Here is a 14,934-nt window from a genome sequence, read left to right on the forward strand (position 1 = left end):
GAAGATTCCATTTTCCAACTTAGACATAGTACGCGCGGGCTGCTGGTCGCTGGCAGCAGAGGTTCTAGTGCGCTGAAAGGAATAGGAACTTCCTTATAATGGTGGAAATAACCTAAAGGCAGACTTCATGAAGGACGATTAATGAGTAAGGTACTCGATGAAACCAGAGATGAGCTTTCTCTGGAATGCAATCCAAGGATGTGCAATTTATGGAGAAATATTAGATAAGTCTTGGGTAGATTAGTCTAATTTGCGCAAAAATACCAGTCATGTTTGAAGCAGAAAGGCGCATAGATAAGTTCAATGAATAAGATTCCCAAACGCAGCCCAACCCATCAATACTCAATAACACACATTGGTAATAATTATCTAATCGGCCAAGCTGTCGTCATAAATGTGTGAAATTGGTGATTTTCAACCGTGGATAACCGTCAAAAATCACAAATTACGTTTACAGTGAACTACATAATGATTCATATGTGCACATTGCAATTAATTAAAAAGACAAAAAAAAAAACGAATGATGGGTAATGTCTGGTACATAATCGCGAAGTAGACGTAGGACTTAAAACGGACGTGTTTTCAAAGTTCTATTATAAAACGTATTTTGTAATTATTATTATTATTATTTCAGACTAAGGCCGAAGTGGCCTGTGCGGTATGTAAGAGTCTTCTCCATTCGGCTCGGTCCATGGCAACACGTCGCCAGCCACGCAGTCTACGGAGGGTCCGCAAGTCATCTTCCACCTGATCGATCCACCTTGCCCGCTGCGCACCTCGCCTTCTTGTGCCCGTCGGATCGTTGTCGAGAACCATTTTCACCGGGTTATTGTCCGACATTCTGGCTACGTGCCCGGCCTACCGCAGTCGTCCGATTTTCGCGGTGTGAACGATGGATGGTTCTCCCAACAGCTGATGCAACTCGTGGTTCATTCGCCTCCTCCACGTACCGTCCGCCATCTGCACCCCACCATAGATGGTACGCAGCACTTTCCTTTCGAAAACTCCGAGTGCGCGTTGGTCCTCCTCCTCCATATTTTGTAAGTGAGGAATATTATTAATGGACATTCAATCAACTTGTTTTTTTTTTCATTTCTAAAAAATAAATATTTTTTCATCGATCTTAGTTTTAATATTGACTAATTTATATTTTTGAAACTTTAGTACTATGGGGCCCTCCTTAGCCGTGAGGTAAGACGCGCGGCTACAAAGCAAGACCATGCTGAGGGTGGCTGGGTTCGATTTTCGGATTGGAAATTGCCTCGACTTCCCTGGGCATAAAAGTATCATCGTGTTAGCCTCATGATATACGAATGCAAAAATGGTAACCTGGCTTAGAAACCTCGTAGTTAACAACTGTGGAAGTGCTTAATGAACACTAAGCTGCGAGGCGGCTCTGTCCCAGTGTGGGGATGTAATGCCAATAAGAAGAAGAAGAAGTACTACGCAAATGCTCCGTCATTGTATATCGTTCGTTGGAAAATCTTTTATATCTCCGATCAAGTTATTAATGTCACGCAAAAAAAAGGTTGCTTTCTAATTTTATTTTAATTTCTTGGGTTTTAACAGTCTTGTAATGTATGATTGAATATTAACAATTAGGGGAAGTGCACCGGTTTTGGCCAACTTAGTGCTAGTATTGTTCAACATATATCAAGCCAGTGTAACGATCTCGATTTTGAAATATTGAAATGACAGAGAGACGAAAGTCCTCCGTCAAAAATATAAGTCCAAGCAAAGCTGTGAAATCTCAGAAAAAAAATGTATTCATTTCATTTTCTAGACAGACAGAATTCTCACTGTAGATAAGATACAAATCATTATCAAAAGGGTCTTTACCCTAAATTGCAAATTTGTACGATATTTGCCATTATAAATAACATTGATGTGCGCCCTGAAGCCATCAGTTCAATTGTTCCTCTAGCCGGCTATCACGCTCGGAAAGTGTCGTATCCAACCCAATTTATTGCGCTTATCATGTCTGTGGAAACCATCATCGAGAAGATTAAGGCTCGCTTGGCAGCCCCCCATCCGAACGAATCTCGCAAGGTTGATGGCGTGTTCCAGCTGAACATCAAGACTGAATCCGGTGTCGAACAATTTGGTTAGTTTTTATTATAATTTGGATGCTGCTGAAGCGCGCAGTTTGCTAATTAGTGATGTCTTTTTTGCAGTTCTCGATCTGAAGCAATTGACGATCGATGCGGGTGTTTCGGCTAGTCCGAATGCTTCCCTCACTATCGCATTGGAGGATATTCTGGCCATCAGCGGTAAGACATTGACCGTTGGCGATGCTCTGAAGAACGGTAAGTTCGAGATCAGCGGAGATACCGAATTGGCTACCAAGTTGGGCGAAGGGCTGATTGGAGGTTAAATACACGATGAGGATAAGTTAAACGTGATTCGGAATTGTTCTTTTTTTGGTTGTGCCGAAGGGTCTCAGATTTTTATAACATTTTTTTTTCTAACAGTGTTTATAGATGTATGAGAAATAAAAATGAAATAAAAGATGGGTTTCCTCAAAAACACCAATGAATTTCTTTGTTTTACTCAAACTTTTCGTATCATCTTCAAAAAATCATTGCTCACAATAAACAATTTTTTATCGGAACTTTTCCATTTTTTTTGTAAAAATGTTTGAAAAAATATTTTTTAGAGTTTAAATCCTAAGAGGTGAGCCAGCCCAGCAAGCCTCTGTAATAAAGGCAAAACAAAGCTTAAATCCTTTTTGCCTTTCTCGTATACTAAGTATACGTAAAGGCAATATGATCACTCCAAAACCAAACTTTTGATAGAAGGCTCGGAGACCCATAGTGTTATATACCAATCGACTCAGCTCGACGAATTGAGGTGATGTCTGTTTGTGTGTATGTATGTATGTGTGTGTATGTGTACAAAATTTTGTAGACACACTTTTTGAAACTTAGCATTGGCCGAATTACTCGCAACAAGTTCCATTCGACTGAGAATCCTGTCCCATTGTTTGCTATTGAAAATTGGCCAAATTGGACTTTGGGATCAGAAGTTATGGCCAAAATACTATACAATGTACAATACACGCTAAAAAACACTCACTCATATTTTTTAGTTTTTTTTTGACGAGAAAGGCACCAACACCGCTAGGTGGATTAATCTGGGTTTTTTCTTACCTATTTCTTCTTGTTTCTCCCTTCTGCTATCTTCCTTCGTTTTGTTTCTTTCTTTCTTCTTGTTTCTTCTTATCCCTTCATGCTTTTTTCGGCTTCCTTTTTCTTTTTTCGACCTTTCTAATGCGGTTTTCTTAATACATTTTATAATGCTCGAGAAAGGCATTATCACCGCTAGGTGGATTAATTTTGTTTTTTTAACCGTTCGAATCATGGCATCGTCCTATTGAATGTCTTACCTAATACCCATTCAGCCTAATGGCTAACTTGTGGTATCAACCGATTTATGTAAATGAAGTTGAGTTTTTTACGGAGACCTTTTTTAGATTTTTTTCATAAAAACAATTGGAAAAAAATGGGGAATGTATAGAAGCATGTGCAAAAAAGCTTCCCAGAAAAGCAGAAATGTTAAAATTCCAAGGGGTTCCAAAAAAATATTCCGTAAAAGTTGTATAGTTAGATAGAAATTATGAGCATGTATTGAGAGAAAAATCGCATTTATGTGTGCGTATGTGTGGAAATATTCAAATATACTATCATACATATTATTATTGACCACCATTGAGTTTCATTCTAATCAAGGACCGGTTGAATTAGTTATTGATTATTTGAACTTGGGCCTTAGAAAAATATAAAAATACGACAGTGTTCAACGGAGGTTGCGATTCTAATTTTCAAAATATTGTCGGGCCACCAAACCGGACCGCGCAATTGAGCACTCGCGACAATTCGAATTATGTCATTAGTAGTGCGCATCATGCACGCATTGATGCACTATCATGCGCACTAATCTAAATGAGTTGAAACGTCTCATAACTGCGGATATTTCAATATTATTGAAAACAAATTTCTGATTTTTTACCATGCACGGAATATTTTGCTTGAAACCTGCAAATTTGCTCTCAGTGTTTAATTTAAACGTTACGATTTCCTCACATTAAGTTATTATTATGTTTAACTATTCTTAAATTAATTGTAAAGTTTTCGTCGATTAACTGCATTGCATAAATTATTGTGCCGATTGAAAATTTATTTCATGTAGTTCACTTATATTGAATTCCGCGATTGAAATAAAATGACTGTAGAAAATTGAGTTTTGTTAGAAATGAACTGATTTGCGATCAAAATGCTCACAAACTCTCTCGATGCGATGGATACTTTTGGACAGTTTACTTTGGAGATTTTTTGACAATCGTTTTAAGATTTATTGACAATCGCCCCCATATAATTATATAAATAAAAATTTATAAATAAAAAATTTGTATTTTGTCACTCAACCCATAAAAACCGCATTTTGTTAGGCCATTTGTTTTGAACTTAAGGACAAGCCTGCCGCAATGCACTCGCGTCTTGTAGGGCACACCATTCAAAACGGAAGTAACGCACAACTGTCATTTTTATTATTTCACGCATGCTGTGACGCTGGAATAATACAAATGACAGTTGTGCGTTGCTTTCGTATTGAGTGAGTGATTCTAGTTTTACATTCCAGGAGGCTTGTCCTTAACACACTTAGTCGCCGTGGGTAGGTGAGTAGTTTTTTTTGGGTGTCAGGCCATTGAGCCGTTTGGCCGAAGGTCATTAGGCTGAATTAGCAAAAAGAAGCAAAAAGTGAAAATGAGAAGTTCGTTTTTCATCTAACTCCTTCTTTATTCTCCTTTCTTGCATCTTCTTTTTTCTTCTTCTGTCTTTTTTTCTTTTTCGCTCTTCCTTCTTCTTTTTTCTTTGTTAGATATTTCTTCCCCCTTCCTCCCTTCTACATTCTTCTCCCTTCTTTCTTCCTTCACTCCTCTTCTTTCTTTGGTCTTCCTTCTTCCTCTTCCTTCTTTCTTTTTTCTTCTTTTCCCCACCCCTCTTTTTTCTCCCTCTTCTTTCTTCCTTCTTCTCGTATCCTTCTTGCTTTTTCTTTCTTTCTGTTGCTTCTTTCTTCTTGGAGTTCAGTGCGTGTTCTCTCTTGTTCCGGACAGCAGAACGATCGCGCGGTTGGCCGAATTATTCTGTTCTGCACTGCGCGGCCGGTAATAAAATTAATCAGTTCAGTGCGTGCTCTCTTTTGTTCCGGACAGCAGAACGATCGCGCGGTCGCCGAATTATTGTGTTCTGCACTGCGCGGCCGGTAATAAAATTAATCAGTTCAGTGCGTGTTCTATCATGTTCCGGACAGCAGAACGATCGTGCGGTCGCCCGAATTATTGTGTTCTGCACTGCGCGGCCGGTAATAAAATTAATCAGTTCAGTGCGTGATCTCTCTTGTTCCGGACAGCAGAACGATCGCGCGGTCGCCCGAATTATTGTGTTCTGCATTGCGCGGCCGGTAATAAAATTAATCAGTTCAGTGCGTGTTTTATCATGTTCCGGACAGCAGAACGATCGTGCGGTCGCCCGAATTATTGTGTTCTGCACTGCGCGGCCGGTAATAAAATTAATCAGTTCAGTGCGTGATCTCTCTTGTTCCGGACAGCAGAACGATCGCGCGGTCGCCCGAATTATTCTGTTCTGCATTGCGCGGCCGGTAATAAAATTAATCAGTTCAGTGCGTGTTCTCTCTTGTTTAAAAGCGGGCTTGGTAGTCATAAGGCTACTGCTTCTGCCTCATAAGCAGGAGGTCGTGGGTTCAATCCCAGGTCCGTTCCATTCTCCTACTTTGTATCTTTCTCTTTATTTATCATGTTCTAGCAATCGCTAGAACTGGAAATGGACTTCCATACTGTTTCCATTACTATTCCTATACCTTCAACTTGAGTATTCTATCAGTAATCTGCTAGAATTGGAAATGAACTATAGAGCTCGTTTCCTACATCCAATTAGAAAATCCATCAGTTACCTTCTCCTATCTATCACATTGGCAGCTCGTTAACCAAGACGGACCTCTGCCTCTCCAACCTAACCCAGAAATTCCAACAAATTCCGCATGAACTCGTGGCAAGTGCAGAGGTATATTCGGCTTGCAGTGGGCGAGTGATTGCATCATCATTTCCTCCCCCTTCCCTACATTGACTTGCATTCTGACGTGGCAGGCGCCAGTATGACCTAACAAATGAGATCACCAGTACTTGTACATTGAAGATGTGTGCTAGTCCCAAGCAAACATCTGTTGGTTCCCTGTGCAAGAACAGCTGATCTGGTCATAATGGAGTAGCAACTACGAGCAGTCAATCAAGCAAAAGCTCAAGCTCAAGCTTTCTGTTGCTTCTTTCTTCTTGTTTCTTTCTTTTCTCTTCTTCCTTCTCAATTATTCCTTCTTTCGTCCTCCTTCTTTCTTCCTCCTTCTTTCTTCTTCTTTCTCTTCATTTTTCCTTTTTCGCTTTTTTCTCCCTTCTATCTTCTACCTTATTTCTTATTCTTTATTGCTTATCCCTTCTTTCTCCTTCCTTCTTCTTCCTTATTTCTCTCTTCTTCTTCCTTCTTTCTTCATTCTTCCTCCTTTCCTCAGACGTCTTCCTTCTTTCTTTTTCCTTCTGCCTTCTTCCTTCTTTTTTATTCCTTCCTCCTTCTTTTTCCCTTCTTCTTTCTTCTTTTTCCTTCTTCTTTATTCATTATTGCTCCTTTCCTCAGTCTTTTTGTTATTCCTTTTTCTTTCTTCCTTCTTCTTTCTCTTTTCTTCTTCTTCCTTCCCTCTTCCTCCTTCCTTCTTCTTTCTTCTTTTTTCATTCTTCCTTCTTCCCTCATCCCTTTTCCTTCTTCCTTCTTCCTCCTTCTTTCTTCCTTCTTCCTTTTTCTTTCTTCCCTTCTCCTTCTTTCTTCTTCCCTCTTTCTTCTACCTTCTTTCTACTTCCTTCTTCATTTTTCTTTCTTCCGTTTTCTTCCTTCTTTCTCTCGTCTTCCTTCTATCTTCTTCTTTCATTCTGCTTCCTTTTTCCTTCTTCTTTCTATTTTCTTCTTTCTTTCTTCTTCCTTCTTACTTTTTCCTCCTTTTTACTTTTCTCTTTATCCGTTCTACTTCTTCCTAACTTTACACTGCTCACTTCTCACTCCCCAGTTCTCATTCGGCCTAGCATCGATTTTTTCTCGATTAAAATACTGAAATAATCTGAAACTGCAAGGAAGAGTAAAAATCTCACTGTAGGGAAATTTAGTGTGTACTGAACAGAGGTGTACGCCACCGCACACTGGTTCAAAAGCCCCCAAAACGTGCGTTTTTTTAGTTTTTGACCTGAAAACTACATTTTAGAGACATGATGTCTTGAGAAGAGTTGAAGGATATTTCTTGGACTTTCTTTTGATAAGAAAACATCAATGAATGTCAATCAATGTCAAAGTTCTGAGGAATCTTTAAAAAAAATAGTCAATTTTCACATCAAAACACCATGAAAAGCGGCAAGAGGCGGCAAGCCAAACAGCCACCATCTGAAAGATTTGGTATTAAGCTACCGAATGCACAATGTTTTGTGTTGTTCCGCCGTGTTCCACTATTATTTCGAATCAACTTAAAAAAGTCCATAATGTACGTTTTTCAGGCAGGTTTCAAGATAGATCAAAGTAGACTTCTAGACAAACATGTTTTTTGTCATTATGTACAACTTTCTAGAACAAACCATACTGCTAAAATCATTTCCAAAAAAGTTATGCTCAAAAAATATTTTTTGGGAGTCATTCATACAAAACGTGCTCTAACTCGTTACAAAACCGTCATTCCAAAATGGTGTCTTCAGAAAAGATGTTCCAATTCACTTTCTTTATAACATTGCAGAGGACAACCACTGCTTTTGTACATCTGCGTAATTTTTTTTATTTCACACCGCCCTTTAAGGTGGATAGATCATTGATGTTTTCTTATCAAAAGAAAGCCCAAGAAATATCCTTCAACTCTTCTGAAGACATCATGTCTCTAAAACGTAGTTTTCAGGTCGAAAACTAAAAAACGCACGTTTTGGGGGCTTTTGAACCAGTGTGCACCGCCGCCGGCAGTTTTTACACGCAGCCTCCGTTGACATTTTTGCATCGGCGCACAGTTGTTTAAAATTTGTCACGCCGCTGTTTTATAGCCATTCCATTCCAGTCCATAAAATTTTCCGTGAAAACTATGAAGATTCAATGAAATTTCCGAAGAATTTCCCCATGTAGGGGAGACTGGGTAGACTTGATCCCCTTTTCTGATTTCCGATGTATCACAACCAAAAATAAATAAACATACGTGATTTCCACACAGACTCTCTAAGAAATATAGTATTTAACTTTACTGATGTATGACTGTCCTTTAGTTATTGTTGTTATTGATACACAATCGATTTTTTAGAGTGTTGTCAAAAATCGACTTTGAAAATATACGGGGGAAATTGATCCCTCTCCAAGAACTTGCTTTGATAAAATTAGAAAAGTGCCCTCAGATTTTTTAAATATTCTCCCTTCAAAATACGCGGAATGATCGAATTGCTGTACGTATACATGAACGATTTTTGTTATTGAATTCGACAGCACATGCAATTTTAAAATTTAGAGGGACTTGATCTGCTTTCTATGAGATCTACGCAATAAATCATTTTTCCTGCCAACCTTTCATCAAATCCGTCAAATCTACAAAAAAATAGAAGCTTAAGAAAATATTTATATTTTTTTGAGTTTTTTCGCCAAATTTTTGTATGGGTGATTAAGGGGGGATTAAGTGTCCCCATATTGAGGCAATAACTTCAAATCCAAATATTCTAAAACTTTGATGGAATGTTGACATTTTTATCAGTACAGATCAATAAGCATATTTATGGCTTGTTGCTATGAAAAAACGAAAGACTTGCCCGCATAATAAAATACCTTCTGGCTTGATGTTGGTACCATTCAATTGCTTTAAGTCAAAGTGTTGAAATATATGTAACGTTTCTTTTATAATTTGACAATATTGATTCTGCTGTAATCAACTGTACCGAATTATTAATCTACATCAATATATGCAGTTAATATATATCACAATGTTGACCAGGTGTGTTTTATTGTTCAAATGGTAATGAAGGATTATAAGGAACAATTATTTAGTTGTTTGACATGTATTAACTATATCACGTAAAATCCAAACACGGTTATACTAAAGACACACTGGTGGTACAAGGACCGTGGTATACCACGGTTATGTACCCTAGTACATATTGTACCACGGTTTTCCACGTTGTACCAGCATGGTACAAGGTGACACACCTGTGGTACAACTTGTACCATGGTACGAATACCACCAGTGTGTCATTAGTATTAGTTATTCTCCATCAACAAAGTGTCAAACAATGTTGTTAGCTCTCGATAAAGTGCCTAAGTCAGCTACTTCGTTCGCATTTTCCCGATTTCTTCGGTCCTCAAACAAATATTGCTGCAGATGTGATAATTTATTGGTAAGAACGAAGGTAAGAATTTGTTAATGCGATATTTTTACGACCTATATTATCGGTTAGTTTTTTCCCATGGTAAATTTTACAGACATGCGCGACGCCAAAATTGGAATATAGTGCGGAACCTGAATACTAAAAATGCTGCAGCTTACCTATAACAAAGCTGTGTCAATTAGAACCATGTAACATGGGTAAGATCAAATGATATTAGGTATAATAAAACTAGTATTTTATAGAGATGATATGTTTAGTCTATTTTTCCAGGATTGAATCAATATACCCACAATGTGGATTGAAGGAACGCGTTCGACCTGATGTAATCTTCGCAGCTGCATTCTCCGGAGGCTCCAAAATTTCAATGGTATGTAGCAGTACTGAATAATTGTGATCTATTCACTAAAATTTTCCGTTATATCTCCCACTATCCGCCAGTGAAAGTATTATTTCTACGTAAAGTTAAGAGACTTACAATGATATGGAAATGCCAATATCATCTTCCTAGCTTAGACATACATGATCATGATAGAATTAGAAGCGAAAGTATAAAATTGATAGTTCCAGTAGGATACGGCAGGTATGAAGATTGTTTTTATAGAAGTCGATTTGAAAGCGAGCGGAGGGCAATATTTGTGATGGCATATATCACACGACCTTCCTTCTGCCAAACTCAAGACCAAACTCCCGTATGAAGGATATCCCAGCGGAGATATATCAGCTTCCACATTGATATGCTTCCCTCCCCCTTCTTACGGAAGTTTGGCAGAAGGAAGATCGTGCGATATATACCATCATAAATATTGTCCTCCGCTCGCTTTCAAATCGACTTCTATAAAAACGTTCTTCATGCCTGCCTTATCTATAAGGATCTAATTCTATTATGAACATGTACGTCTAAATTTGGAATGATATTAGCTTTTCCATATCATCACTAAATTTGGTTTAAGTCAGTAAAAAAAATATCAGAAATAAAATTATGCTTGTATCAAACCTTCGAACAATGATTATTATTCAAATTCTATGAAAGAAAATTTAAAAAAATACAAATTCATAAAAATAATACGCAGGTCAAGGGGTACCGATGCATATATATTTACAATATCATTCAACAATAACCTCGACATAAGGTTTATTGTTTGACTCCCCAAAAATGGATAATATATCAACCTTACGACATACAATAGCTGGGAAATTTTGTTCGAGAAAACGATCGATTTTTTATGGTAACATAACTTAACCGCCCTTTCCACATATTGTATTTTGGCAAATTACCATTTTCTATATTGTCAAAACAATTTTGGGTAGGTTATTCTGGATTATCTGTGAGGCAGTCTAAGTATGGTTTAAAATAGTTATGAATTATATGGTAGATAGTAATGTTACCGTTTCTAACTATGCGGGTGGGCATTGTTATGAAAAGTTGTTCAAATTTTGCGTGGCCAATAAATTTTTTTTAAGGGAGGTCAAAACATACAAACCGCCCTGCAGAATAAATAAGGTTGTCAATCCAAAAAATAACTCACCACATAAAGCTCATTTGTCTAGAGGATGTATACTAAAAAATACGCTAGAACAAAACTACTTTAGTTCTCGATAAAACAGGGGGTGATCAAGTATCCCCAGGGATCAAGTCTACCCACCTTTCCCTATATTGGTTGGTCGTTTTGCCGACAAAGTCGCTTAATGGAATAGATCATTTAGCCGAAAATGCCGTTTGGCCGAAGGGATGTTTGACAGAAAGGGCATTTTTGAGCCAAATGGCTTTTCCTGCCAGAAGATCATTTTTACAAAACGGCATTTTCAACCAAATGATCTATTCGGTCAAACGACGTTTTCGGCCAAACGGCATTTTCAGCCAAATGACCTGTTGGGGCAAACAATTGTGTCGGCCAAACTACCAACTTTGCCGAACGTCTCTTTCGGCTGTACGTCGCTTGCGGCTAAATGCCATTTTCGGCTGAACTATTTTTGACATAATAACCAATGACTTTCGGCTTAAAGTGTTATTCCGCTTAACGTGTTATTTCGAACAAATGGCTTTCCGCCGAATGACTTTTGGCCTAAAAGTGCCCACAGAAAGTTAAGCGCAGCGATTCGTTTTAATAGTTATCCGATGTATATTCTGTCAAAACGCGCCGCTGCGCTCACCATTCTGGCTGGACCATAAGGACATCTAGAAAAAAATGTCGTTTAGCCGAAATGGACATACGTCCGAGAAAGTCGTTCGACCGAACTTGTCATTTTGTCGAAAAAGTCGTTTGGCCAAATAGGTAGGCTGACCACATCCTTTCGGTGAAAAAACGGGACAAATGCACTTGCAAAACGGGACATGTCAAAAAAACCTTGTTGGAAAATTCAAGAGCTGTGGAAATTTCAAAATGTGTGGGCTTAATTTTCATTTTCCGTGTAAAAAGTTAGAGAATTTTTTTAGAGTGAATCATTCACCACCATAACCTTCTCTTGTATTATGTTAGTTGTAGAAATACAGGGGATGTCCAAAATAACTGGGATAGGCAAATTTTAGGCATAATTAGATGTGTTGTAACTATGTCAATTATTATCCGATTTGGACAATTCACGGATGCCTGAACTAGAAATTTAATGTAGTTTCACCATATGCTCATGGAACCGACCATGGCCATCGGATACCGGAGATATTCCGGGTTTTTCGAAGGTAGGTTCAGAACCGTAAATTTGTGGTGGGTATTAGGATAAGTTGTAATTGAAAACAGAATAATATTAGTAATCACAAATAAAGTAGGGCTCTTTCTGATTGGAACCATATGCTGAAATTCGAAATCGGACCAGAATCAAGTGAGATATGGCCATTTGCTTAGATTCGGTGCCGATCGGGAGTTTTAAAAAGGACCAGGCCACACATTCATTTGCATCAAGCTTTTTGAGCGATCTTCGATTGTTATTACATTCCAGAAGTCTTCTGTCACGTCAAGAATGAAAAACCAACCAAAAAGACAGATTCTGAAGTCGCTGGGGTGCCCCCGGGGAACCCGTAGAGGGGACATTTCAGTTTTGGCACCAAAGCTAGCCATGCGACGGTTCGTTCTTCATGGTTTTATATCAGGAAGCGAAGTATGAGTATAAAATGGACCATTGACGGCCTTGACCGCTTCCGAGACCTACGGATTGTCCCCAGGGAACCCGTAGAAGGGGACATTCCAGTTTTAGCGCCAAAACTGGTCATTCGACGGTTCGTTTTTCATGGTTCTCTATCAGGAAGCGAGGTATGAGTATAAAATGGATCATTGACGGCTTTGACCGCTTCCGAGACCTACGGATTGTCCCCGGGGAACCCGTAGAAGGGGACATTTCTGTTTTAGCACCAAAACTGGACATTCGACGGTTCTTTTCTCATGGTTTTCTATCAGGAAGCGAGGTATGAGTATAAAATGAACAATTGACGGCTTTGGCCGCTTCCGGGACCTACGGATTTGTCCCCGGGGAACCCGTAGAAGGGGACATTTTTGTTTTAGCGCCAAAACTGGTCATCCGACGGTTCGTTTTTCATGGTTCTCTATCCGGAAGTGAGGTATGAGTATAAAATGGATCATTGACGGCTTTGACCGCTTCCGGGACCTACGGATTATCCCCGGGGAACCCGTAGAAGGGGACATTTCAGTTTTGGCACCAAAGCTAGTCATTCGACGGTTCGTTTTTCATGGTTCTTTGTCAGGAAGTGAGGTAGAGTATAAAATAGACAATTGACGGCTTTGACCGCTTCCGGGACCTGGGGATTGTCCCCGGGGGAACCCGTAGAGGGGACATTTAAGTTTTGGCACCGAATCTAGTCATTCGACGGTTCTTTTTCATGGTTTTCGAAAGACTTCTGATCGTTAAATGACTTCTTTTTGCACTAAAACTGAAATGTCCCCTACTACAGGCTACTACAGAATCAGAATCGTCAATAGTCCATCTTATATTCAAACCTCGCTTTCGGATAAAAAACTATAAAAAACAACCGTCGAATGATTAGTTTCGGCGCAAACACTGGAATTCTCCTTATATAGGTTTCCCTGGGGCAGCTGGTAGGTTCCAGAAGTAGTCAGAGTCTTCAATGGTCCATTTTATATTCATACTGCGCTTCCTGATAGAAAACCATGAAAAAAAGCTGTTCAATGACTTGTTTTGGCGCTAAAACTGAAATGTCTCCATCATCAGATTTCCTTGCAGCAATGCATAGGTTCCGGAAGTGATCATAATCGCTAATATTCATCTAATATTCATTCCTTGCTTCTTAATCGATAACCTTGAGAACAGAACCCTCGAATGACTTATTCTGGCGCAGTGTGTGAAATGTCCTCTTCTACAGGTTCCTCGGGAATAATCCATAGGTCCCAAAAGCGGACAAAGTCGTCAAAAATAGATTTTATAATCATACCTCGCTTCCTGATAGAAAACTTTGACAAAAGATCCGTCGTGTGACTAAATTTGACGCTAAATCCGAAAAGACTCTTTTTACAGGTTCTTCTGGGAGTAATCCAGAGCTCCCGGAAGCGGTCAGAATCGTCAATGGTTAATTTTATATTCATACCTCGCTTCCCGATCGAAACCATGAGGAACGAGTCGCCGAATGACTAGCTTTAGTGCTCAACCCTTAAATGCGCAATGTTGTTTTAAAACAACAAACCGAAAATACGTTTAATGGAATTTTACAATGGTTATTTTCGTTAAAAATATTTCCGACGAATTCTAAAAAAATCGTCTAGCGCCTTCAAGGGTTAAGCTGAAATGTCCCCTTCCCCTACAATCCGTAGGTCCCGGAAACGGTCAGTGTCATCAATGGTCAATTTTATATTCAAAGCTCGCTTCCCGATTGAAAACCATAAAGAACGAGCCATTGAATGACTAGTTTTGGTGCTTAAACTGAAATATCCCCTTTTCCAGGTTCCCCGGGGACAATCCGTAGGTCCCGGAAGCGGTCAAAGCCGTCAATTTTATACTCATACCTCACTTTCTGATAGAAAACCATGGAAAACGAACCGTCGAATGACCAGTTTTGGCGCTAAAACATAAATGTCCCCTTCTACAGGTTCCCCGGGGACAAATCCGTAGGTCCCGGAAGCGGCCAAAGCCGTCAATTGTTCATTTTATACTCATACCTCACTTTCTGATTGAAAACCATGGAAAACGAACCGTCGAATGATCAGTTTTGGCGCTAAAACATAAATGTCCCCTTCTACAGGTTCCCTGGGGACAATCCGTAGGTCCCGGAAGCGGTCAAAGCCGTCAATGATCTATTTTATACTCATACCTCACTTCCGGATAGAGAACCATGAAAAACGAACCGTCGAATGACCAGTTTTGACGCTAAAACATAAATGTCCCCTTCTACAGGTTCCCCGGGGACAAATCCGTAGGTCCCGGAAGCGGCCATAGCCGTCAATTGTTCATTTTATACTCATACCTCGCTCCCTGATAGAAAACCATGAGAAAAGAACCATCGAATGTCCAGTTTTGGCGCT

At 39.2% G+C, this 14,934-nt stretch overlaps 1 protein-coding gene and 1 long non-coding RNA gene across 5 annotated transcripts; both read left to right on the forward strand.

The window, feature by feature from the left end:
- The first annotated feature begins 1,807 nt into the window (after positions 1–1,807).
- On the forward strand, positions 1,808–2,526 carry LOC134205194 (peroxisomal multifunctional enzyme A-like). The gene is made up of 2 exons (XM_062680223.1): positions 1,808–2,104; positions 2,175–2,526. Exons 1-2 carry the CDS (start codon positions 1,978–1,980, stop codon positions 2,372–2,374), a joined length of 327 nt encoding a protein of 108 aa, XP_062536207.1. The 5' UTR covers positions 1,808–1,977; the 3' UTR covers positions 2,375–2,526.
- A 6,847-nt stretch (positions 2,527–9,373) lies between these two features.
- LOC134205198 (uncharacterized) lies at positions 9,374–9,768 on the forward strand. 4 transcript variants are annotated; one of them, XR_009978078.1, is made up of 3 exons: positions 9,374–9,472; positions 9,521–9,648; positions 9,709–9,768. It is a non-coding gene; the product is annotated as an uncharacterized LOC134205198 (long non-coding RNA). The 4 variants fall into 4 exon arrangements; XR_009978081.1 differs by having other exon boundaries at positions 9,722–9,755; XR_009978079.1 differs by having other exon boundaries at positions 9,389–9,472; positions 9,546–9,648.
- The last annotated feature ends 5,166 nt before the right edge of the window (positions 9,769–14,934 follow it).

This window comes from Armigeres subalbatus, chromosome 1 (assembly GCF_024139115.2).
Source record: "Armigeres subalbatus isolate Guangzhou_Male chromosome 1, GZ_Asu_2, whole genome shotgun sequence".
Lineage (NCBI taxonomy): Eukaryota > Metazoa > Arthropoda > Insecta > Diptera > Culicidae > Armigeres > Armigeres subalbatus.